The sequence below is a fragment of the Puntigrus tetrazona genome, chromosome 4, assembly GCF_018831695.1.
Source record: "Puntigrus tetrazona isolate hp1 chromosome 4, ASM1883169v1, whole genome shotgun sequence".
Classification (NCBI taxonomy): Eukaryota; Metazoa; Chordata; class Actinopteri; order Cypriniformes; family Cyprinidae; genus Puntigrus; species Puntigrus tetrazona.
In genome coordinates, this window is record NC_056702.1 from 8249928 (window position 1) to 8274530 (window position 24603).

The following is a 24603-nucleotide window of genomic DNA, read 5'->3' on the forward strand; positions in this document are numbered from 1 at the left end:
GCCGTTCGTATTGCACGCTGAAGCAACGTCCACGTCTAAACGTCTTAACCTGCCCTTTTGAAGCTCTCTGCTGCCATCTTTGTATCGGAGAGGCATACGACAAATAAAACGCACTCATTTGCGAAACAAAACTTTTATTTGCATCAGCGTTTTCTCAAAAAACAAACGAACCAAACGTGTGAGGTGTTTGTTCTTTCGGCCTCGCATACAAAAGCTCCCTTTTATTAAACAGAGGGCTTGTCTGCATCTAAGGGTTTATTTGCATCAATGCACCGCCATGTACAACACAGCACCGCCAGCAGGTCTAGGCCAACAGTTTCGGAGACGATGTAAAAATCAAAGACAGCACATCTGGTCTATCTTAGTGAGCATGCTGTGCTTTTTTGTCCATTCTAATTTTAAGTTGCGAGACAGACGTGCGACACCTGATCTCGACAGTAAGCTGCTCATCGAGTGGACATGTGCGGGTTTGAGAACACGACAGCTGACACGAGACGGGATGCTCTCATTTACACCGAGGGAAATATTTTAATAAAATATTCATAATATGAAATATTTATTTTCATGGCGGAACCTATAGATAAACACATTTGTGGTGCTTTAGGTGCTTTGTGGTGCATTATTATAATACCCAGCTTTCCTCTTTTAGTGTACTGTTATAAAGTAAAATATCGACTAGAGGTTCCAGGAGGATTCAGTCATAGCCCTGGTTTTCTTTTAGACACATACGACGATTCAGAAAGACCATCACCGTTATCCCTTACATCAAAGCACGAGTGTTTCAGTGGTTTCAATGAACCTTTTTCACGTTTTCTGGTTTCTCAGCAGCGGAAGTCGTCATAACTTGAAGAGCAGTATATATAGGTAATATAATACAAAGAATATTGTTATAAGTTACATATATAAATATGAAAATCTATTGGGGATTCATGATTCTGTATATATATATATATATATATATATATATATATATATATATATATATATATATATATATATATATATATATATATATATATGTGTTATTCATTGCACTCCACTGTATATATCTATTGTAAATGTATGTACATATCCACTGTACATACTCTTGTAAAATTGTCTATACATATCCTGTATATCCTGCTCTTTCTTATGTACATAACGATCTGTAAATTGTTTACACATACTCACTGTAAATTCCCCCTTCTCATCTGTAATTTGTACATATTTATCACATATTTATCTTTGTAATTTATATTTGTACCTATATCCTGCACTTGCTGCTTATTGCACTCCTGGTTAGACCTAAACTGCATTTCGTTATTGTATTGTACATGTGTAATGACAATAAAGTTGAATCTAATCTAATCTAATCTAATATATATATATATATATATATATATATATATATATATATATATATATATATATATATATATATATATATATATATATACTGCATTGTTACAGTGTTTAAAAATATGAAAATCTATTTTTCATGTATATATATATGTATGTATATATATATATATATATATATATACTATATATGCATTGTTACAGTGTTTTTAATATAACGTGATTTTCACGTAGCTTTCTCCATTCAAATGTGTCGCTCAATAGAAGCCCAATAGAAACCTTGTGGCTCCTAATGGTTTCTATTAAAACATCACTATGGGCCATTAACTGTTTTTCAGTGAGGCCATTACAATTTTTGTTATATAACTAATTAATATAAATATAATTATTTTGTTAAATAAAACACTTTCCGATAGGATTTAAAGTCCAACCACTAGAATCCATCACATACCAGTAGACATGATATACTTTACATTAAAACCAATATTATTCCCATTAAATCCATTACATGTTCTATTGTGTTTTGGGCAGGGTTCTATTGCGTTTTTATTTGTTTTTCGGTAAACAAACACATCCTCAGAGCTAGAATAGTATGTAGACTATATCTCCGATATAATATGTGAACAAACCAACAATTTATTGTGCGTATCTGCTTCTATATCAAATGCACATTTTACACACTACCTTTTGCCGCGGACTTTTTACCTTGTAGTATCACAGCGGTCCACTGGGTGGCGGTATGCACACTCGGACCGTCATGAACCAACTGCAGAAGAAATGAACCTAAACCCTCCATTTTCTCTTCTAGTGCCCTTCGCTTGTGCACTAGCGCCATGAGTAGCGCACTTGATGACTCAAAGACAACAGACGCAAGTATGGACCACGAACTTTACACTGTACAGAGTCCCTCCGAGGACATTAAGGATGGCCCAGACCATGCAGAATTCATTTATAAAAGTGAGTAGCAATTAATTTCATGCATTTAAAGTCCCGATGCATTTAATTAACTGTCTTACTTTAGCAGTTCAGCACTGAGCTGGCCACGTAAATTGAATGCATGCATTATACAAATCACGTGCCCTACTGTTATTAACATCAGCATTTGTGTTTATTTTCCGTGTGTGTGTGTGTGTGTTTCAAGTGTCAAATGAAGAATTCGTTAGATTCGTGAAGTTGCGCGTGACCAACGACTCACTTTTCACTGGAAAGAGAAATTCTTCAACTCTGGCTTATAGGTAGACCAGTCACCACCAGCAGAGAGTTACACATGCACACACACACACACACACACACACACACACACACACACACACACACACACACACACACACAGTCTTTGCATCTATAAAGAAGCATACAGTGGATGTTTATGTCAACAACCTGCAGCAATTAGTGTGTAAAGTCTGCATGCCTTTGTGCCATAGGGCCATCTTGAAAGAACTGGGTCTGCAAAGGGAAATTTCTGCAAGCCAGGCCAGGAGGAAATGGGAAAACCTTAAGATGAAGTATAAGGTACGCTAATGCCACGTTATGAATGTTCAGTAGTTCTCCACTCTGTCCCACAGGCCCCAAGCACTGCAACTTTTTGGATATCGCCCGTTTAGCGCAACCTCATTCAACTTCAAAATTCAGGATTTCACAAACCTCTCTTTAGATAGTCCTGTAAAGGGTTTAATGTATAAATGCATACATTTTTTTATTAATTATTAGATATTTTTTTAAATATATTTCATAGTGTATTACACATGTTTCATATATATATATATATATATATATATATATATATATATATATATATATATATATATATATATATTTTTTTTATATAGTGCATAGCATTTTTTTAATTAAACAAAATGAATAACATAATAATAACATTTAATATTAAACATCAGAATGTAATAAACTTTATAGATATTTTGTAAAAAAAAAAAAAGTGTAGTAAAATATAAATAACTTATTTAAAAGGTATGGTGCACAAGTGTATTATATAAATACACATAACATTAATTAAAGTTACACATCCAGTTACACAACTAAATGTGACCCTGCACCACAAAACAGTCATAAGGGTAAATATTATATATATATATATATATATATATATATATATATATATATATATATATATATATATATATATATATATTGTTCCTTTGATGTATTGTTTGTTAGGTATGGCAATATTTGATTAAAGTAATACAACTATTTGAAAATCAGATGCAAAAAATCTAAATGTTAAGAAAATCACTTTCAAAGTTGTCCAAATGAAGTCCTTAGTAATGCATATTACTAATAAAAAATAAAATTTTTATATATTTAGGGTAGAAAATTTAGAAAAATAGCTTCACGGGACAGGATCTTAACTTATCATCCTAATGATTTTTGGCATAAAGGAAAAATCTATCATTTTGACCCATACAATGTATTGTTGGCTATTGCTACAAATATACCCGTGCTACTGCTTTTGTGGTACACATAAACATCTGAACTTCATTAAATGCCATTACATATTGATTTACACATAATTCTGAACGTCATATAGTGTTATTACACTCTACAACCCTAATCTGCATGATTGTGCACTCAGACTGTTTGCATCTGTGTACCTCGTACAGGAACTGAAGAATCCTCCACCTGGCGTCTCAGTGAACCCCACTAACTGGCCGTGGTTCTCCCTCATGGACGACGCCATGGAGGGAAGACTTGCAGGAAGCGAAGTCACTCTAGACACTTCGACGGTGGGCGATGACAGTGAGTATCGCCCGAACAACACCACGCGCAGGAGGAGCAAGAGAGCGCGGGAGCCGGACAGAAGCGAGATCGAGCTTTTCGTCGAAGAGGACGACATGATGTCTGAAGAGATGGGGAGAGACAGGGCGGAGCTGGACAGAGACAGGGATGAGATGGAGCACGAGAGGGCCATCCTAGAGAGCGACAAAGCTGCTATTGAATACGAGAGGATGGTCCTGGAGCGGGAAAAGATGGTTTTAGACCGAGAAAGAGCGGGAGTGGAGCGAGAACTCGCAGCTTTGGACCGAGACAGGGCCTCTCTGGAGAGAGAAAAGGCTGCCGTGGAGAGAGACAGGGCCTCTGTGGAGTATATCCGAGCTCAGCTGGAAAAGGAAAGAGCGATTCTCGACAGAGAAAGGGCAAAGCTTGAACGAGAGCGGGCCGTCCTAGAGCAACAGCGCGGGACAGAAAAAGGGGAGCAGACGGCTAATCTTAACGATAATACAGAAGGAACTGATACCTCAATTCCCTTAGTGATGGAACCGGCTTCCTTAGAGAGGAGGCAGAAATTCCTCAACCTGTTTGAAAAGCTCATTGAGAACTTCTAAAATGGAACTACATGTTCTGAACGGGACCCATTATGTATATGTCATTATTTTTGTACAACTTCTGTTTGAAGTAAAACCGTTTTCTGTTGCCAGAAGTGCATTGTGCTGTGTTACAGTGATTGGTTTTGTAATGTTAATAGCTACGCTTGTTTAAGAGAGCGATAAGTGTTGCTTTCATGCCTTTGAAGCTATCAATGAAAACGTTAAGCCACCTCTGTTTTGGAGAGGTCATCAGAAAACTTTATTCAGGTGTGATTATTTCCATACAAAACACACAATGCTGAGCTAATATTTACCCCCCATTCTCCCCCAGTCATTCTCAAACCCCTCAGCCAATACAACAGGTCAGAAATGTTCATTTTGAAGGCCATTGGTCATAACAACAGCTTGAATTTGTGATATAACAACATTTTGCAGTTCTTGTAAAATAAAAAAAACAGCTTATATATATTTATATTACAGTACAGACTTTACAACAAATTAATTGTTAGAATGCTTCTTTTATTGCATTAGTCAAATTTACCTTTCAAAAAGTTCATTGAGCGCCAGCTTCAATTAGTTTATGCTAATTATGATAAACATTTGTTAAATTCTATATGAATATTAACAATATTTAATTTACAAAACAAACATATTTAAACAATTTGGGCTGGCTATTGCAGCTAACCCCAGACAGGCAACCAGTACAGCACACAAAAAGGCTTTTCTGTGCGGTTTTGTTCATATTTGCACTTGTAAATTAATGACATCTTGTTTTCCTCAAAGGCTCATTAGTATTTGATAAATAAAAAACTTTCGGAGTTATGCATGGTTCTGTGTTTCTCTAAAAGAGATTGTTTATGAGGCTAGACACGTATGTGTTTTTGAGACGTCATAAATCCAAAATTGATTACGAACCACCTACATTATGAAAAGTGTGCACTGTGTAAAAAGGTAGAAACACAAGCAGCGTAGAGTTGGAAGTGTCCACCAGAACTCCTGTGAGAGTGTGAGTTTATGTATTTATGCCAACCTTCTTTAAAGACAGCCATTCATATCCAAGTGTTTGCTTGAGCCCAAAGTAAAAAAAAAAAAAAAAAAAGAGAGAGGTACGCACAGAGGAGTTTTGATGCATGTGCATACGTGTGAGTTTTGTACGCGTGCATTTGAGTGTGCGTTTTCTCTGCTTAAACAAGGGCACCAACGGGGATACGTGGCAAACATATGTAGGCCTGTGGGGTTCTACTGAGGTTGATGGGATTACCGTCCAGGCGAACGTCCTCAAGAGCATTGCGGATGTAATTCAAGTCATGTGGATTGCAGAAGGTGTCCTCATGCAGCATTTGAATATTGTTATTCTGAAAGATAAACCGGAGAATGTTGTCAATGTAGCATTCGGCAAAGATGTCGAGGCTTCTTTAGAAAGCACTGTGCAGATCACCAGGAAGACTTCTTTAAAGTAAATTAGCTCTTTAAATTAAAACCTATACACAAATGTTATTTTCAGTTTGCTGGCAAGTGCCTTGGACGTCCACAAGGTGGCACTAGTGAGGTGGGAGTACAGGTACCTGTAGGTGCAGAGAGCGCAGACTGTCAGGCAAAGGAACCGGGATGTGGTCTATGTTGTTTTCTGTCAGGTAAAGGTAGAGTAGGCCTGGCATGTCCTGGAAACAGAAAACAAGAGCTGATGCCAACCTTGTCAAACAAAATCGCCCAAGGTACATTCAACACATCTAGTTAAGAACAATAGCAGCAAAAGAATGTAGATGTTTTTATCTGTTTTTTCTCTCATTTAAATTAACTAAGTTGTACCCTCAGGTCTGTTTGTACAACAGTAGACTATTACAGAATCAAGGAAAGCTTCAAAAAGAATATTGCTTTTTTTTTTTTTTTTTTTTTTTTACCTTGAAAGCTTCTCTCTGAATGCCAGTACTGCCCAGCTGGTTGAGAGAGGCATCAATAAGGGTCATAGAGGGTGGCAGAGCAGGAAGTTGCCTAATACTATTCTCTCGTAATACCAACTCCTCCAGAGCAGGAAGGCCAAAGAAAGCATCATCATCAATCCTAGAAATGCCATTGCTAGTCAGATCGATCCTCTTTAATTTATCTTTATGACAAACAGAAGACAAAAAGACCATTCAGTAAAGGTTATGAAAACATCAAATTCACATTTTAGCGTCAAGCTAAGGCTTCAATAGCACAACCCATTTTACTTCTGTAATATGTAACCTATTCCTAATGAAAGAAGATATTCAGCTAGAAATTTTATTTTTTTGTCAATTTTGCTTAAATACTGACTTGAATTTAACTGTGACATGCTTAAAACTTTGACTGCCACATACTCAGGTTGGCGAAGTCAGACTTGCCGATCCTAGCAATTTTGTTGTAGCGGGCATAGAAATGAGTGGTTTCTTTGGAGAGGGGAGGAACACGGTCCAGCTTCAGGTCATCACAGTACACAGATCCGACCAAGCAGGTGCAGAGCATACAGGTACCCATACCTTACCGCCAAATTAACAGGTGGCATTCAGAAGACAAAACACAAATACATATTAAAACACAGAAACTGTATTGATGCATGTGCCAATAGCTGCCTTTTTGGAAACATGAGGCAAATAGTTTTTGCACTTTTGTATCATATCGTTAAGAGACTAAAAAGTCTGTATACAGCATAGCATAGATACACCTGATCCTGCTCCCAGAGGGCCACTTTATTGCAGACAATAGACACATTTGCATTGCATAGTTTTGTTAAATAGCCAGCAGGGTGGTTCATGTTTACTTTTGGCCGTTTCCTTGTTTTCATTCACACCTGCACTGGGTTCTCTTAAGCGGCTGACAGGGCGTTATTCGCAACATTTACAAATTTAAACATCAATGGACAATGGCGTGATCTGTTTTGTTTTTGTTGTGTGTTGTGTGTCACTGGTAGCTTATATAGAATTGAGTTCCTCCAGCTAAATACATTCCTATCTCTGCCAAAAAGCAGGAATGCCTGCCAATAGTTCCAGGAACTATGAGAGGTTATTCTGGTATAAAACCCCCTTTTAGTACCATTACCCAAATAATCGCATCTAATCAAGGTCCTCAAGAGGACTAAAAAGCTTCCAGGCAGTTTTTTTGTAGCTTAACTCTTCAGGATAGTGGCCTTCCAGGGGCAGGATTGGACACCCCTGCACAATCTTGCAGAACAGATCTTCATAGTGATATGTAAGTAGCAACAGAACTTAATTAGGTAATACAATGTAAAGGTATCAGAACTACTCAGGATACATATTATGGAATTATTTAACTGCCTTCAGAATGATTCAGGTGGAATACTGACCTGTTATATCAGGTATCCCTGACCCTATATCACCCCCAGTCCCCTCCAAGGGAGTGGCCGGGGTAGTTAGGAATATCTCCTCCTCTTGTTAAACACAACAACATGAAGGTGTTAGGAGACAGATTAGCACATGGACAATGGAACAGGACAGACAGTGAGTAATACTGACACTGAAAAGTTATAATGATTGTTATTGTTATTGTTACACAAATGCAAATGAACACACATTTAAACAAGGTCAGACAGTTAAATGAAGTATATGGGTGTCACAGAGGGAATAATGTCAGAGGATTGCTTAGAGCCTAGGAATAGATGGGCGCAACAATAAGTTCAATAGTGATCATAACTCTTGCTAAACTTGTCTAAATTATCCAGATTTTATATAAATGCATAGTATTCACATCATGGTACTGACCTTCATCTAAGTCAGGTATTAATATTTCAGTGGTGACGACTGGGGCTTCAGTCACCCCAGACTCTTCTGTGCTTCCAGACTCTCCTGACTCCCAAGAGGCCTCAGGCCTTTTAGACTCTTCAGGGACCACAGGCTCAATTTCTCCAGGCTCCTCAGTCACCCCAGAGAATAATGGCTCTCCAGACACCTCAGGCAACCCAGAGGTCCCGGACCCCCCAGAAACCTCTGGTATACCAGAGTGCCCAGATTCTCCTGAAATCTCTGGAACCCCAGATATTCCGGACACCTCAGATACCCCAGAGACCCCAGGTTCTCCAGAAAACCCAGATTCTCCTGACACCTCAGGTACTCCAGAGGCCCCAGATTCTCCTGACAGCTCAGGTACTCCAGAGGCCCCAGATTCTCCTGACAGCTCAGGTACTCCAGAGGCCCCAGATTCTCCTGACAGCTCAGGTACTCCAGAGGCCCCAGGATCTCCTGATACCTCATGTACCCCAGAAGGCTCTTCAAAAACATCAAGAACCCCAGAGGCAGAAGGCTCTCCTGACACCTCAGGTAACCCAGAAGCTCCAGACACCCAAGAGATTCCAGACTCTCCAAAATCCCCAGAGGCCTCGTGTGGAATGGTTTCAAGCGTCAAGTGGAGCTCCTCCTCTTGTGAGAGACAAGGTGGGTTGGCAAGAAAGAAATTAGCCTCCTCAAAAGTAGATTAGCGATAATAGTAGTGCTGGAAATTATTATGAGTTATCCCTTTTGAAACAACATTTTAACCAATATAAACTATTAAATGGTTGTGAATTATAAATTGTGATTCCTTGCTTTAAAATACTCAGGAAATCCCAACCCCACCAAGGTCTAACAGGCAGAGACAATAAACTGCACTCCCCACAGAAAAATACATTGTGCTAAAGTAATCAAAAATCCTAACTATAATATTCAAAAAAATCTAAAGGGACATCCGATATGCACTGTTTAAAGGGATGTAAGGCACAAGTGACAAGCTAGTGTAGCCATAAAGATACCATTTTAAAGCATATTTTCTGAAAGTGTAAATATAAAAAGCAAACCAAAGTCCTGAGTACTGACCTCCACCTGAGATCAATATTATGCCTGAACCAAAAAGCCCAGAGACTTCAGAACCAGGGTCCTCTGAGTCCACAGAACCTGATATGTCGCCAGAGCCCCCAGAACCTCCAGAGCCCAAAAGCTCTCCAGAACCGGACGCTTTGTCATCAAGTAAGTCTCCAGAGCCCAAGTCACCAGAACCCAAGTCACCAGAACCCAAGTCACCAGAACCCGAAATGTCCCCAGAAATCTGAAGATTGTCAATGGGCGTCAGACGAAGCTCCTCCTCTTGTTCAAGACAAGGTTAGGTGTTAGAACAGTTGTTAGAATTAGAATTACACTTAGAACCATACCATATGGACTGGTTCAGTAAACACTATGAGTGATGATTTGAATATGACGCACATACAAAGCAAGTTAAAGACTTATTAAAACACATTTAACCAATCAGATTGCCAGTTAAATGGAATGACAGCATGATGAAATGGTTGTCAGGCTGGTCATGAAAATTAGTAGCATTTGTCCATGCATAGTACAGACCTCCTTGTGCACTAGGGCCCATCAGAGTCCCAGACTCCCCAGAGCCTGATGGAATAAACTGAGGCTTTATGGGCACTTCCTTGTTTTCTCTCCCCTCAACTGTCCTCCGTTCTTCATGTTCCACATGCTCCTCCTCCTCTTCTTCTTCCTCCAATGAGGCATGATGTGAAGGATCAATGTCCTCATCAGGACTCAAGGTGCCAATCTCTATCTGTAAGAAGAATTTAGGTCAGTACATTATACAAAATTTTGCTACGTTACAAACTCTAACAAGGCTTTTTGCATACTGCCAATGGTTTAAATAATCGTGGTTAAAATACTTAATGTTTAATTGGTTTAAAAAAATTTCCAGAAAACAAGTGAAACATAATTATCTAAATTTGTTAAGATATCCAATGCTGGTCCTGGAAGGACACCATGAGGTGGAGTTTAGCTCCTATTAAACACAACTGAATAAATTAATCAAAGTCTCGAGGATGACTAGAAACTTCATATGTTTTTAAAAATTACACACACATTAATACAAGTCATTGTAACAGAAGCAGATTTTGAGGATCAGTAAAATGTGTGACTACGCAAATGGCTGGCCCACTTAAAGAGAATAGTCTTTTCACTGGATATCTGCCTATGCGTTCAAAGCTTTCAAAGTCATCCTTTTCCTTATAAATGCTAATTTTTGCTAAAAGGTGTGAGACAATTCATATACATGTGCTGATTTTATTCCTTTTACTCTGAAAATGTTGTAATGATGACTAGTTTTATCAGCCTTCTTGTATTTGATTCCACTACAATCCAGAGTGGGGAGCTGTGAAACCATTCACAGTCTCATCTGCAAGCGGCTGCAATTCTTCAGAAATGGTCCTTGTGGAACCAAGACATACATGGTAGCAGAAAAATTCATTTTTTTCTCCACATCTTCTTTCCGGAGTGTTGAATTAACTCCAGAGATGTCTTTCAGATGTCACACAGAATGGCCAACTTATAATACAAAAAAATGTTTTTCAAAAAAACATTATTAAGCTACGCAGTAATTTTATTCAAATTCACTACACTTTTAATTTTGTCAACAGTCAGGTATAAAGGCAAATGGCCAAAATCTATGCTGAGGGTCAATAAAACAACAAGCCTTTGAGAGGCCTTGCTTAGAATATGATTGCTTTTCGTACAAAAACCTAGCCAAACATGCAAGGCTAAAGGGATTGCTAAGGGTAATCAACAATGTGTAAAGCAATAAACAGTGCTAGTGACTCAGATACCAGGCTGCATGAGAGCTTTCTAGAACCCCAACCGAAATCTATTGTACAGCAGCCAGGCCTATGACTCACAAGCCTGTGAGCATTTTGCTCTTTAGACAGAAAGGGTAGGATTTTTGTGTGTGGTGGAAGCAGTGGAACAGTTTGTTTTATGCTTTTACATACAGGGGTCATTAGGTTAAAATTTGATTTGCAAAGAGATTAGAAATGAATAAAAAATAAAAAAGAAATGAATAAATGTGCATTGGATCTACACATATACCTTCATGCTTTCGGTTGGCATAGCTTTATGCTTTTTCAGAAACCTCTAAAAATATTGAGTATTTTATAAGTCTAACCATTGGAGCCCGAGATTCACATGGCATCAGGAGCAACATTTCAGCAGTTGCTCTAGTCAGAGTAATATAAATACACCTGCTCGTACATATATGTCCCTGTTCATACATGCATTTGCACAGACATGCGCCTGAGGAACCTACAAGCACTCTTACATGTACAAGCAACTTCAGTTTGTAATTACTCAACGTGTACTCAGTTATCCAAGATCAATTTAGTCAGTTTATTCAGACTACAATTTCTGAAACATTTCCTCTTCACACGTCTGAAACAGTTCATTTCTTAATAATAATCATGATAAAAAAAAACTCTCCAGATGGTGAGGAACAACAAACTTTATGAAACATTCATAATATCCCGAAGAGTTGAAAATGAAGATTCTTACACAAGAAAAATGTGTTGTAACTCACAAGTGTGCTTTTGATTGTGGGTTTAACAACATAACATTCACATAAGGATCAAGTTAAGTCTCTTGGCTTCAATGTAATTCTTCTAAAAACCCATCTTGGTTTGTGCCAGTCAAACACAGTTTGAGCCCAACTTTTTTTTCCAGGCTGAAGATAATGAACTGGTTGTTGTTGTCTTATTGTTTTACTAAATAATTTTTGCATACCCGCAGGTTAACTTCAGGCTATCAAACCTCAGTGCACAGCAACATTTCCTTTAATAAGGCATGTAAAGATGTGTATACATTAAGTATAATAACACCAGAGATTTCCAAGTTAATGTTATTAACTAAACATTCCTTTAAAATGAAAATAATTTTCAATATGGATGCTCCTACTATGCAGCTTAGGAAATGACAGCAAAATTAGATGCTTTAAGCTACCACTGATGATGTTATTGTGCATACAGCCAAAAAAATGCCACTCAAGTGAAAATATCTCAAAGTACAAATATGACTAGTGTTGTACAACTATTGATTGTGAGTGTATTTCAGTACAGGAAAAAATGCCAGTGTCTGCCTCTCATTCCAGAAGGTTGTGCCAGTGGAAAATCCAGCTGAGAACATTTCCAATGCAACAACATCTGGTCTGTCCATCATACAGATGATATGTCCAAGAATTTGTTACATTAAAAAAAGAATTATAAATCAATCTGACACATTGAACTTGCTGCACCAGTATGCCTTTGTCCACAAGCAGCTCTTTGAACAAAGTACAAGAACAAAAACTAACCTTTGAATGCAAATGATACAGAAAGTCACCGACAGCTATGTATCATAAATGCAATTTACTGAAAATTGCAGCTCTTATGAAGTTTTACTTTACTGAGAAGGGATGAATATTAGTATGCACAGCCGAACACTGATATTAAATCAGAGAGGATGAGTAAATACAGGCCCGCATGCCCTCAGTGACCGACCCTGAAGCACAGCAGCTGGGTTAAAACTACTTTCTAAATGGAAATCATAAACCAAAACTGACATAGCTAGATACTTTTATCCCCAGGAACATTTGGATCAGTAGAGCAAATGAAAAGTTGTCAAACACCCCGAAGCAAAACTGCAGGAATACATTCCTGCATGACAATTAGAACCGAGTCCAATGCTTGAACATTAGCCATCTCAACAGACTGGAGGAAACTAATGAATATGCAGAGAGAGGAATCAGCAATCGAGGTCCAAATATGAATAAGGCTTGATTCGAAACACTTAGATGAGATATATAACGGAAAACAGTACTGTTACTTGCTTGTTTGGAATGAAAGAGTTCATGTGTTAATGCATTACTCATTTATGGAAAATCCTGAAATTCTTGAATGACTCTCTCACCTGTGGTTCATCAATTCCATCGTAATAGTCATAGACATCATCGTTATCCACATTCAGGTCTAAATCCACATTGTTGTCGTCGTAGTTATCTGGTTCTGCTTGTCGGACGTATCTGCGGGGAGAGGCTGCCACCACACACAGGACCAGGAGTCCCCACATCAACCTCAGCGTTACCATCTTCCTGCTAGACACAGAATCAGATGGATTAATGTCTGGTGAGACCATAAAATGTTAATGTAGAAGAGCAGCAATGGAGTTGACATGAATGGTTGGTTGTATGTTTTAATTTTTATTTTTCATTCAAAGATTAGCAAAACGCAGCAAAATTCTAGTCAACAGTCTATTGTTACCTTCCTGGCATTTACAGTCTCTGCATGGTTCTATGGCCTTAAGTATAAAGATGTTTTTACGGAACACAAATTTTTAAGGTTGGATAACTCAGTGTTCATTACTAGGATTTAGACAGCCAGTAATACTGAAATATAAACCTCTAAAGTCTTTAACTCACTTGCAAGAGCCAAGAAGTCATCACCTAACCCAGCAGCCATCTTGAATGCACTCAATGACTGCTTTGTGCATTAAAGTTGAAGGGTCGCAGGTGAGATTCCAGACATCATAAAAGGTTTCTTTTTAAACAATATGACATATAAAATATATTTTTGTAAATATAATGTGTTATGGGAAAAGTTTACATTCTTTATTTTATGTTCTATATGGTTAACACTCATGGAACATTTTTATTTCACAAAAGGTTAATTTAGATCATTGAATATTCTTCCCAATAAGAAAAAAAATGGTTTGTAAAGGAATTGTTCACTAAAAGGTTCTTCTGGAAATCAGAAATGGGTCTTACTGCTGTAAACCCACCTTTCTTTTTTTAAGATTGTGGGTAGATTATCTATTACAAATCCATACATATTGAAAGAAAATAATACATAATTTTCACATTGTCATTATCTGACCCAGAGGAAATCTGCAGATGTTTTTCCATTTTCTCTGCTGATTTTGGTGGGAAGTTCTGCTGACTGGATAAAAGTCTGGGATTAGATTCCACATGGTCTTAATCACATATTCTTAATAAGTAACAAAGTCCATATTTCTTTCTCATATTCTGTCAAATCTGTAATGCTGTTTTTCTCCACCAATTATCGTCATTAGAATTTGAGCTAATTTGAGATATATATATGATAAGAGGCTCACAGGAAAGCAATGACCAGCTGGTGTGGAGGAAGAGCAGGGTGTACTTGATGGGCAGACCAGGTTCTGGTCCTCGGGGTGAGACGGAGAGAAAAAGAGAGGGAGAACTCTGACAGAGCCCCTTTATGAGTGTCTGACTCTACACTCAAGTTCGAAATTCCACCGAGGTTTGTGGACAGCATGGCAATGAGTTACGATCTCCCTCTATCTCTCTCTCTCTCTTTCATACACACATATCCACGTAACTCTCCATGAAAGGCTATTTTGGGGCACAGCTGCACTCTAAAAACCGCTGCATTTTTAGACATAAATCAGTTCCCTGTGGGTTTCTGACAGCCAATCAACACATGCCATCACATCACATCATGAATAGAGATCATATAGTGGTGATATCGATTAGATTCGAAAACTAGTTCAGTCTGTATCTATGAAAGAAAAGTTGTCTCACAGTGAAGTTTCAGTGTACCAGAGCCTGACAGCTTCAGCTGGGAAATGCTGAAAGAGGGACTATACTGCACACAGAGCTTGGCTTTTACACACTCTCAACAGTGTTTGCAGTGCATAGACCCCATGTGAGTATGTGTGTGTGAGAACTAACTATCCCAGTGTTGTTTTTGGCTCTACCCAACATCATTCCACACACTCATTGATTTTACAATTCCTTCTTCACAAGTGGCTCTGCCAATATTGCCAAATTTATCACTTATTTACTCCAATAAGTCAAATTGCATAAACACATAAACACACTGTAGCTTAATTAGACACATATTCCACACATATCTGTTAAATTTCATCTGTTTTGCGATTTAATGTTACAACTAATCTCAAAATTTGGAAGTTTCTATAATATGGCCCTTGACCTGAACACATTTACAATGACCAAACATCTCTTTCCTGTAACAGTATTTTCAGCTGTCCTATCACATTTTCATAGAATAGTCCTATTTTTATTGGTCAGGCTTAAATAAATAAATTAAAAGGCTTTAAAATATCAGTCAAACCCCGCAAACAAAGGAATAGTAACTGACCAATAACACACACATAAATTGCCATCATTAACACACAGATCTCCTCTTAACCCACTTAAAGCTTTTATGAATGAGTTTCAACAATACTGTCATTATTGTAAGAAAATTCATGAAGATGAGAGAATGGAGAATGGAAATATTATAAAATCAAGCCAGAAATCCATAACCAAAAACAGAAGAAAATAATTATAGCGTTAGTAAAGTCAGTCATATGTATTTAAACTACTTTAATTGAGCAAATGTGCATTATTATTACAAGAACTACAAGGCTATTAAAGACCCTGGTGTGCAACAAAACAAAACTTGCAAAAAAAATGCATTCCCCAGTACAGCCAGTGAATTGTATTCTAGCTTTTTTAGCCTAGCTTCTTTGGCTAAGTACCACTAAGACTAAGAGTCAGAAGGGCGCCCAAGAAGCCCTTAGGTCCGGTCCCTGCTCTAAAGCATAGCAGCAGCATTTAGAAGAACATACAGTAGAACCCTTACCTCTTTCTCCTCCTTTCCCAAATGGTCCTGTTCTTCAGCTTGGACAGGCAGAGGGTTGGTGGGCCTGGCCAATGGCAACGGGTCACTCACGGTGAGTGTGTATCTTGTGTGCGGATGCTTCTGGGTGTGTGTGACGTGTACGTGCTCACACACTCCCAGACCCGTGTGCCCTACCTGTCCGTATGTGTGAAGGTAAGAAGTGAGACTGAGAAACGGGAGAAATTGAGTTTTGGTCGCATCAACAGCAGCGCCCACCCCATACCACACTGCATCACACACTCACACACACACACTGAACAGACACACAATTTGCACACTGACAGACCCCCAACTGCGAAAATCCTTTAATCCCTTACAACCATCTTTCTTTTTAGTTTCCTGAAGAGACACATAAGTTATTCAGCCCTAAGTATGAGATATTTGTCTTCCTTTTCCTGAAGTGAGCGTTAGGGATACTCTGCTTTCATGTAGGGATCTGCCGGGCCCTGGCGCACAATGGGCCCTCTGTGAGGCTCCTCTGTTAGTGCAGAAAAGGCCTCCATTCTGCACGGCGCCAGAATTTTCTGCTTAAACTCTACAACTGTGCACAGTACCTCTGTGCAGAGATGCACTGCAGAAAACCTGCTATCAGGAAGTGCCATACAAGTGCCTGCTTCATGTTCGGTGGGATGTTTTTACAGGCCTCGGTCTATTTTTCTATACTAAATCACTTTCTCTGCAACTCAGTAATCATATTCTGCTGAGTCACACAAAATAAAAATCCAGCATTAGTCTTAAGGACTGGGACTGTCAAGCAATTCAGATTTTTAAATAATATTTTTTTTTCAGTCTCACTGACATGTTTACCTGTCCCTGGCAGTTTTACTGACCACTAATCTCACTTCATTTGATTGTATGTGACATTTATGGGTGTGCAAACATATTTATTTTATGTGCTACTATCTGCCACATTTAATTAAATTTAATGTGCAGCTATTATTAATAAATTATATACAGCCTTTTTTATATTTGAGATTTAGGGGACACCAAATGCACCATAAAGTTCCATAGCTGGACCGTGTATTGCATCAATACCCATGCAAACCCACTGGATAGGAAATCCATTTACTTGCACGATCAATTTAAGCTGCACAAGCCTGCACTGTGTGGCGGAGGACTTAATGTAACACGGTCAGTATGTCTAAAGTCAGCATAACTGATGCAACCAAAATATATGCATCAAGCATCGCAGAATAAATGAAGCTATTGTTTCAACTGATACCCAGGTACTGTACACTCACTGTTGCTCTTTCTCGATGTGTATAAATATTTAAAAGAAAGTTCTAGAGTCTTCAGTTGCACACTGTTTTGTTTTTAAAAGTTTTTGTAACCACAAAGCTCTTGGACCATAAAGATGTGCTGGCAGTGGTTTTCATACACCACATTCTCATGAGAAGTTTTGCAATACAACTGAAATTCTTAAACAAACCACCTTAATAGACGGGAATTGCTTTAGCTGGAGCTGAATGTTTAGCAAAAGCTGCAACTGAGTGATAATTAAAATAAATCAAGTCTAATCACAAGTTACATTGTTGTAGGATTATGGATATAAGAATACATTGCTTATATATTATATATATATATATATATATATATATATATATATATATAAAATTCCTTTATAAAGAGGTTACCTGCTTGGCTTCTCTTCTTTGACAAATGAATCAGTGACAATGCAGAGACAATTGAAACCAGTTTAATCAAGAACACCAAACAAAAGTTAATCTCATCTTACATTTCCCCTCTGACAGTCCCAATGGTTCTCACATTTTGAAAAATAATAATCACATTTGTGCGTTAAAAAATAATGTTCACATTATTTGTATACTCTAGAGAAAAATACCGTCTAGGAGGTCCACTGGTAGTACCATTGTCATCTGCTAAATTGAAATTATATCTATACATTAATTATTAAAACAGGTCTCAGTACATCTTTCTTTTCAAAGGGGCTGCTTCTCTCAGTATTCATTTCACACTTAATATTGATTGAATATTGAAATACTGATTGTACAAAGATGTGAAGAGCTATTAAAAAGTAGAAATAAAAAAAATACAATTCATGTCAATAGCTGTAACAGAGGCAAGAAACAACTGGAAGTTAATCTTCTCTTGGTGCTGTTGTTACTAAGAGTATCCATGCATTCAATAAAGTCAAACAAACTATGTACTTGGTTCACTACCAAAAATTTGGCTCCATAATCAGACCACAATTCTTCTGTCCAAATACACTCCAGAATGGTGTGGTCAGGTAAAACAGTTTTTGGCTAATATTACACCTACTGAAAAGGATTGTTGTTTTTTTCCGATGGGGAAATTGCATTACTTGCAAATCAAGAAATTGTTTTGGAGCTCTCTTCATTATAGAGAACCTTTAACAGATAATGGTGTTTCCCACGAAGCAGGCCTGCTAATTTTTCATGTGTAGGAAATGAAGAAAGGCACAGTGGTTTTACAATACAGTCATGAGAAACCATCTATAAATGCAAATGTGAACCAGTCTTGCAAATTTCCACTCTGCTGAAAAGACCAAAAACAGGAGACTGTCTGAATATGTCATATTCTGGATACTGGAATCCCCACAAGCACTCATAAATAGCATATTTAGCAGGGCTTTCTTGGTCAAAAGCTTTATCAGATTAGTTTCATTAGCTAGTCCAGAACTAGACCAGCATGAGTGAAACTGAACCCGCATTGAAATTCATTCTAGTCTTAACTAGTCTTTTCAGCAGTGTGCAGTTTAAATATTTATTTTCAGACTTTGCAAATAGATAGTCTGTTTTTTGGACCCTTTTCAAGTGTTTTAGCTTCCATACATTTTCAGGTCTGGTAAATGAGATGGACAGGAGTATCTAGATGGTGTGGCATCTTTATATGACAACAGCCCTGAGGAGACGGAAACACATCATCAGGTCTCGTGGAATAGGGGGTTTGATCTCATTACCATCAAGGCGAAGGTAACGGAGACGTGGAGCCTTCTCATCCAGGTAGTCATCGAGTGCACCGGGTGGACAGATGTCAGAGCCATTCACACCTATGGAAATTAAAGACAAAAATACATATCTTACTGATAAAATCAAAGACTTGCATCCAAATTACCAAATATACTTCTGCATGCTATATTTTTTTGTCATCCAGACATGACTCCATACAAGGTCAATCAATTTATTACAACTTATTACAATCACAGACAATAACATGGTGTTTTGCTTATGAAAGTGCTTCTTAAGGAAACAGGTTTCAGACAGGTTCCTAAAGGCACCAGAGAGTATTTAAAGATAACCAAGCAAGCACTCAGTTAATGGTAGACATGAAGTCTTATGTTTTAGATACAACCATTGTCCAAAAATGGGCAACAGTATGAACAGAATTAACATGGTCCCTGCTAATTACCAAAAGATTTTCTCTAAAAATACAAAGTCAATATGTACAATAGTGCATGTACAGGATTTTTGATTTTGAACTTACTCTTGATCTTATTGTGATCCAGATGCAGGTGCTCCAGGCCAGAAGAGATAACGGGTATCTCTGTGAGCTGGTTGTGAGAAAGCTGTAGATCTAGGATGCTGGAAAGATTAAACACATTTTTTGGGATACCTCCATTACCCAGCTTATTGCGGTTGAGCCGGAGAGAGACCACTTTGGGAAGACCCTTGAAGTATTCAGATGGAATCTTTTCAATGTTGTTGCTGTCCAGAAAGATCTGTGTGGTTGTGGGTGGTAAGCCAAGGGGCATGGTATTTAGCTGATTCTTTGCTAAATTGATCTGGATCAAGTTGTTGAGGCCTTTCAGACTGACCTCAGTTACTGCATCATCCTGTAGCTTGTTGGCTTGCAGATCCAGCAAGGTGAGATGGTCCATTCCAGAGAAGACACCAGGTGGGATCTTTGAAATTCTATTTCGGGAGAGCCGTAACTGCTCTAATTTGGCAGGCAGAGGAGATGGGATGGAAGAAAGCAAATTGTCTTCCATGTAGAGGTGTACAAGGTTAGACATAGCCTTTAGAGCATCTGCCTCCATGCCTTCGCTTGTGATTTTGTTACGGTTCAGGTTGATCCACCTTAGCTGTGTGGCATTGCGCAGAGCATCAGCTGACAGGACATCAATCAGGTTGTTCTGGAGGTACAGGTACCAGGTGTAGGCAGGGATGACAGGAATGCGTTTCAGACCCTTATTGTCACAGTAAACAGCATTGGGGAAACTTGGAGGGCAGTGGCACTCTTTAGGACATGCCTGGATCTGAGATATAAGGTGCTCATATGGAATTTCTTCAGAGCGGACTTGGCTCGCCAGAAGTAGGGCTACAAATGCAACCATGAGCCACTCCATGGTTAGGTTTAATCTGAAAAATAATAGAAACAGAGAAGAAGAAACAGCTGTTAAAAATATTGAAAACAAATAACTCTCAGAGATAAAGAGTTGTCACAGGGCCTGGAACAACGTTTGTCCTCTATGCTAAAAATATCCATAGATTCACCCTACATTACAGCAGGTTCTCTCTAAGTGGATAAACTCATTGACAAAATTTAGGAACATCCTCTAGTTAAGATTATCATTCCCTGTGTCTTCATCTTCTAAGTAGTAATCCTCTTAAACTCAGAATATGCTGCCAGGTCAACCATAATTGACTTTAGCATGGCACAGTACTACTCATGTCCATTCAGAAGTTACATCTTGGACTATGAGGTGGTTAAATTAAATTATATGATTTCGTGTGATCCCGCTGTAAGGAGTACATTTCTTAACTGATAATTATTACAAATTCCTACAAATAGGGGACCTTGCAAAATATTTTCACAAAACATAAGCATTTGTATGAGCCAGGTCATACAAATTAGTACAAATTAGCCACCTAATAAAATAGTTATAACTTGCATTGAAATTGGATTAAATACAGCATGGTTTTTAACGAGACCTGACCATCATGTTATAGGTACACCTACATACTAGGCATCCAATGACAGTTTGTAATTTTCCCATTTCAAATCGACAATTCAACACATTTTTAAACATGTCTTTTCACATTCTTATCTGTCAATGCAAGTTTGAGCTTTGTCAAGTATGTTTGCATGAAATAATATGTCTCATCTGGTTGAAATTTTGGGCCTGTGTTCCAAGTGACTGTCTGGAGATCATTTTCTATGGGCAGCAGTCTCACACTAAACCAGAAAGCATGAAAGGGAAGCCCTGGATACAAAGTGAACAGATCAAGTGGAGTCAGCTTCACCTGTTAAGATCTTTAAAAGTAAGAAAGACCTTTTAAATCATGACCTCCATACTGGTTTTTAAATAAATGCATAAAAAAAAACAACCAAAAACTTTACTGCCATAAATAAACAATTATCACTGTGCACTTCTGCAAGATTAACTAAACACAAAGCTACAGAGATCAAAGCACAAAAATGGCTCCTAGCTCACAGTATGCAGTTCTGGAAGCTTTTTTCTGGTATGGAGCCTTACCTTTGACTTCTTGGGGTTCTGCTACCGTATCTCTTTCTGTTGGTACCGATGCCTCAACTCTGAGCTACTTTGCCCTTTCCTGCCCCTATTTGTAGTGTCAATGACATCTCATGATCCCTTCACAGACAGACACACTGGACACAACCTTAGCCAATCATAGCCTCTTGAGATCAAGAGTCATAATCCTGTGGGGATGGACAATGCTTAGCCAGTGTGTTGGTCAAAAGAAGACATGGGCGCCTTGGCCCAATTATAATTAGGCTAATACAGGCCTATGTATCATGCTTCATCGCCCCTCAAAACAACACCTGTCTCCTGTCTTTTGAATAAACAAATGTCTCAGACAGACCACTAAGTTGATGAATCTATCTATCCATCTATCTATTAGTGTTGTCACAGTACCATCATTTCTGTATTAGGTACCGATACCAGTGAAAATCCACAGTTCTACCAATTTCTGTAATAAAGCAAAACACAAAAACATGCTAATTAAAAAAATAAAATACATTTATTAATAAAGTAAAACAATAATTAAATGTACGAAAACTTTTAATTTATGAAACTTTAAACATTTTATTTTTTTGGTAAATAAAGGGTATTTACTATTAAAATTAATAAGAAATATTGTGTGATTATTTCTGAAAAAATAAAGTTTTATGATTTTTTTTTTTACTTTAGTGGTACTTCAGTAGCCTATCACATACTCTAATTTTAAATAGTATTAATATATTTCTGCCACACTATGTAAACCAAACTTTTATTTTGATGGATTGCCAAGAATGCCTTACCATTTCTGTGTATATGATATGATACTGGTTTTGTTCAAATGGTAAAATGCAGGTTCAGAGCACAAGTTCAGAGCACATGTTTGTTATTAAATGTGCACAGTTGCCAAAATTCATGTACTGAAATTTCTGTCCCCACGGAGCAATAGTCTCGATTTAAAGGCTGATTTGAAGCACAGGTATACACATATGGTATCTTTGTTTGACTGCCAACTATTGATCTTGTTGTGTCATTACTTGCTCTCAATTCCGCTGACAACAACAACTACTTACTCTGTCGTTGTGGGCTCCTCCAGTCAAAATCTACGACCATTAGAAGTCCAGTCTATTATCCAGCATCTCGTGTCAAGGATGGTGCTGCTCTACGTTAGAACCAGTGGTCTAAAGGGCAAAGCGCACAAACATCAACCTAATCCAATTACAGAATTCAAAACCTATTATTCACAGGAACCTAAAAGAGCTCTAAACACGGAATAGGTCTGTGTCAAGGTCTACAACACTAAATCGCAACTAAGAGCATTAGGCTCCGAAATACAGGACATGACAAGAGGTTACTCTCAGGGCAGCAATTAGCATCTAGCTGTAGGAGGTTTAAGCCTATTAAAGTGCTCTGTATCTTGGATATCTGTTTATTCCAATGATGGCTTCAATGAGTTCAGACAAACTGTTCAATACTTATATACATCTAATAGTCCAACAGGAAAAAGATTTGCTACACTATAATTTCTGAGAACAAGATCACATGTCACCCTACTGTGTTTACGACTAGTCTGCGACAAAAAAGCCCTAGATCATAGCAGGTGCCAGCTTTTCTAATGTCTACACCTGTGAGACTAGACATGACTGACAGATTTCAGACTGGATTTTCTAGTCACCCAGTCTTCAGGTAGGTGGACTGTCCAGACTTGCATGAGAGCAGCAGGTCGGGAATTAAACAATTACTTCCATTGCTTAGGATCGGAGCAGTCCAAACTGCTCAGTGCTAAGTGCTAATGCTAACTGTTATGCACCTAAAATTCTTAAACTTTGAGACTGGTAAGCAATATTTGAATGATAGGTCTAGATGAATTAATATCTTTAATAGCACAATGCATTATATACCAGCAGCTTTGAATGAAAAGGAACAGAAGTTGATCATCTAAATGAAATGCACAAGGATAAAATCCGTCATAGATGGGGGAAGAAAACTATGACTAAGAAATGACAACATAGTCAACACTAATTTTATTCTTTACCTAAATGAAAACACATGCTCTCAAAGAGGTTTAATTTCCTGTTTGGGGCATTGTGTTTCAGGCAGTTATGTTAATTACACACAGTTCCACATTTGGCTCTAGCTCTGTGGCTAGTGCCGTCCAAATGTCCACTGTCCATTTTCTCATCTTTACGCTTTTAAGAAACTTGATTTGAACAGAGACCTCTAAAGAAAAGTTCTGTATTTAGTCAACTTTAAAAAGCTGCATTAGTATTCAGTAGAATTTATATTTGAGCTTCCGTTAATGCCAACTAATTAAAGTTGAAATAATTAACTACACATCATAACACACCTCCTCCACTGCTTACAAGCAACATATAAGACTTTCCTTTAAAAATAAACTGTCCTGGTAGGTTACAATGGTACAGAGATGATATGGTCATAAAAAACACAGTATTTTGTATTTTAGTAGTATTTTGTATTTTGATTAAAAATATCATGGTGAATATCTTAACACTATTACTTTCTTGCAGTTATCACACAAGCTAATAATTAGATACTACTATTTATATTTCAAGTTCATGATCCTGTTGCTAGCTATTGCTGTTGACTATTTATTTTCCAATAACATTTAAAATACAAATTCGTTATCTTATACAAAGACATGCAGTAGAAAAAAATGTATGTACCACAAAGTGTTTTTTAAAATATCTCAATACACAACTACAGAAAAAAACATGAATTCCATATCACAATTAAAATACAAAATTAATCATCTTATAAAAAAAAGACGTGCAGCAGAAAATTAGAATGTCTCAAGAGAACACAAGGAAGTGGTGTTTAAAATATCTAGAAAAACCATGAACCCCATACACCAACTACCCACTTCCTTATTGCATCACCAAGAAATGAAAATATTACCTGCTCATCTGAGTCACAGGGCTGATTTTGGTTTGTGCAGATGGAGGCGAAATGTTTGGTTCTGCTTTTGGGGTTGCAGTCAATTTCTTTGTCTGCCTGCTCTCCTCTCGAGTTTGAGTCCAGTCTGC

The 24603-nt window shown here is 37.8% G+C and overlaps 3 protein-coding genes across 4 annotated transcripts; 1 reads left to right on the top strand and 2 right to left on the bottom strand.

Annotated features, from left to right (window-relative positions):
• The first annotated feature begins 2156 nt into the window (after positions 1-2156).
• si:dkeyp-38g8.5 (uncharacterized protein LOC568385 homolog) lies at positions 2157-4918 on the top strand. The gene is made up of 4 exons (XM_043236209.1): positions 2157-2295; positions 2480-2573; positions 2763-2850; positions 3957-4918. The coding sequence occupies exons 1-4, from the start codon at positions 2172-2174 to the stop codon at positions 4677-4679; spliced, it is 1029 nt and encodes a 342-aa protein (XP_043092144.1). The 5' UTR covers positions 2157-2171; the 3' UTR covers positions 4680-4918.
• A 704-nt stretch (positions 4919-5622) lies between these two features.
• Positions 5623-16262, bottom strand: epyc (epiphycan). Of its 2 annotated transcripts, XM_043236207.1 has the most exons (10): positions 16078-16262; positions 13367-13550; positions 10004-10214; positions 9485-9751; positions 8399-9052; positions 7984-8067; positions 7001-7159; positions 6563-6765; positions 6227-6322; positions 5623-6016 (listed from the first exon to the last, which is right to left on the bottom strand). In XM_043236207.1, exons 2-10 carry the CDS (start codon positions 13541-13543, stop codon positions 5846-5848), a joined length of 2022 nt encoding a protein of 673 aa, XP_043092142.1. In that variant the 5' UTR covers positions 13544-13550; positions 16078-16262; the 3' UTR covers positions 5623-5845. The 2 variants fall into 2 exon arrangements, with proteins under 2 accessions (XP_043092142.1, XP_043092143.1); XM_043236208.1 differs by lacking the exons at positions 7984-8067; positions 8399-9052; positions 9485-9751.
• A 1534-nt stretch (positions 16263-17796) lies between these two features.
• On the bottom strand, positions 17797-24603 carry kera (keratocan). Its single transcript, XM_043237768.1, has 3 exons — positions 24476-24603; positions 19582-20456; positions 17797-19147 (listed from the first exon to the last, which is right to left on the bottom strand). The coding sequence occupies exons 1-3, from the start codon at positions 24481-24483 to the stop codon at positions 18984-18986; spliced, it is 1047 nt and encodes a 348-aa protein (XP_043093703.1). The 5' UTR covers positions 24484-24603; the 3' UTR covers positions 17797-18983.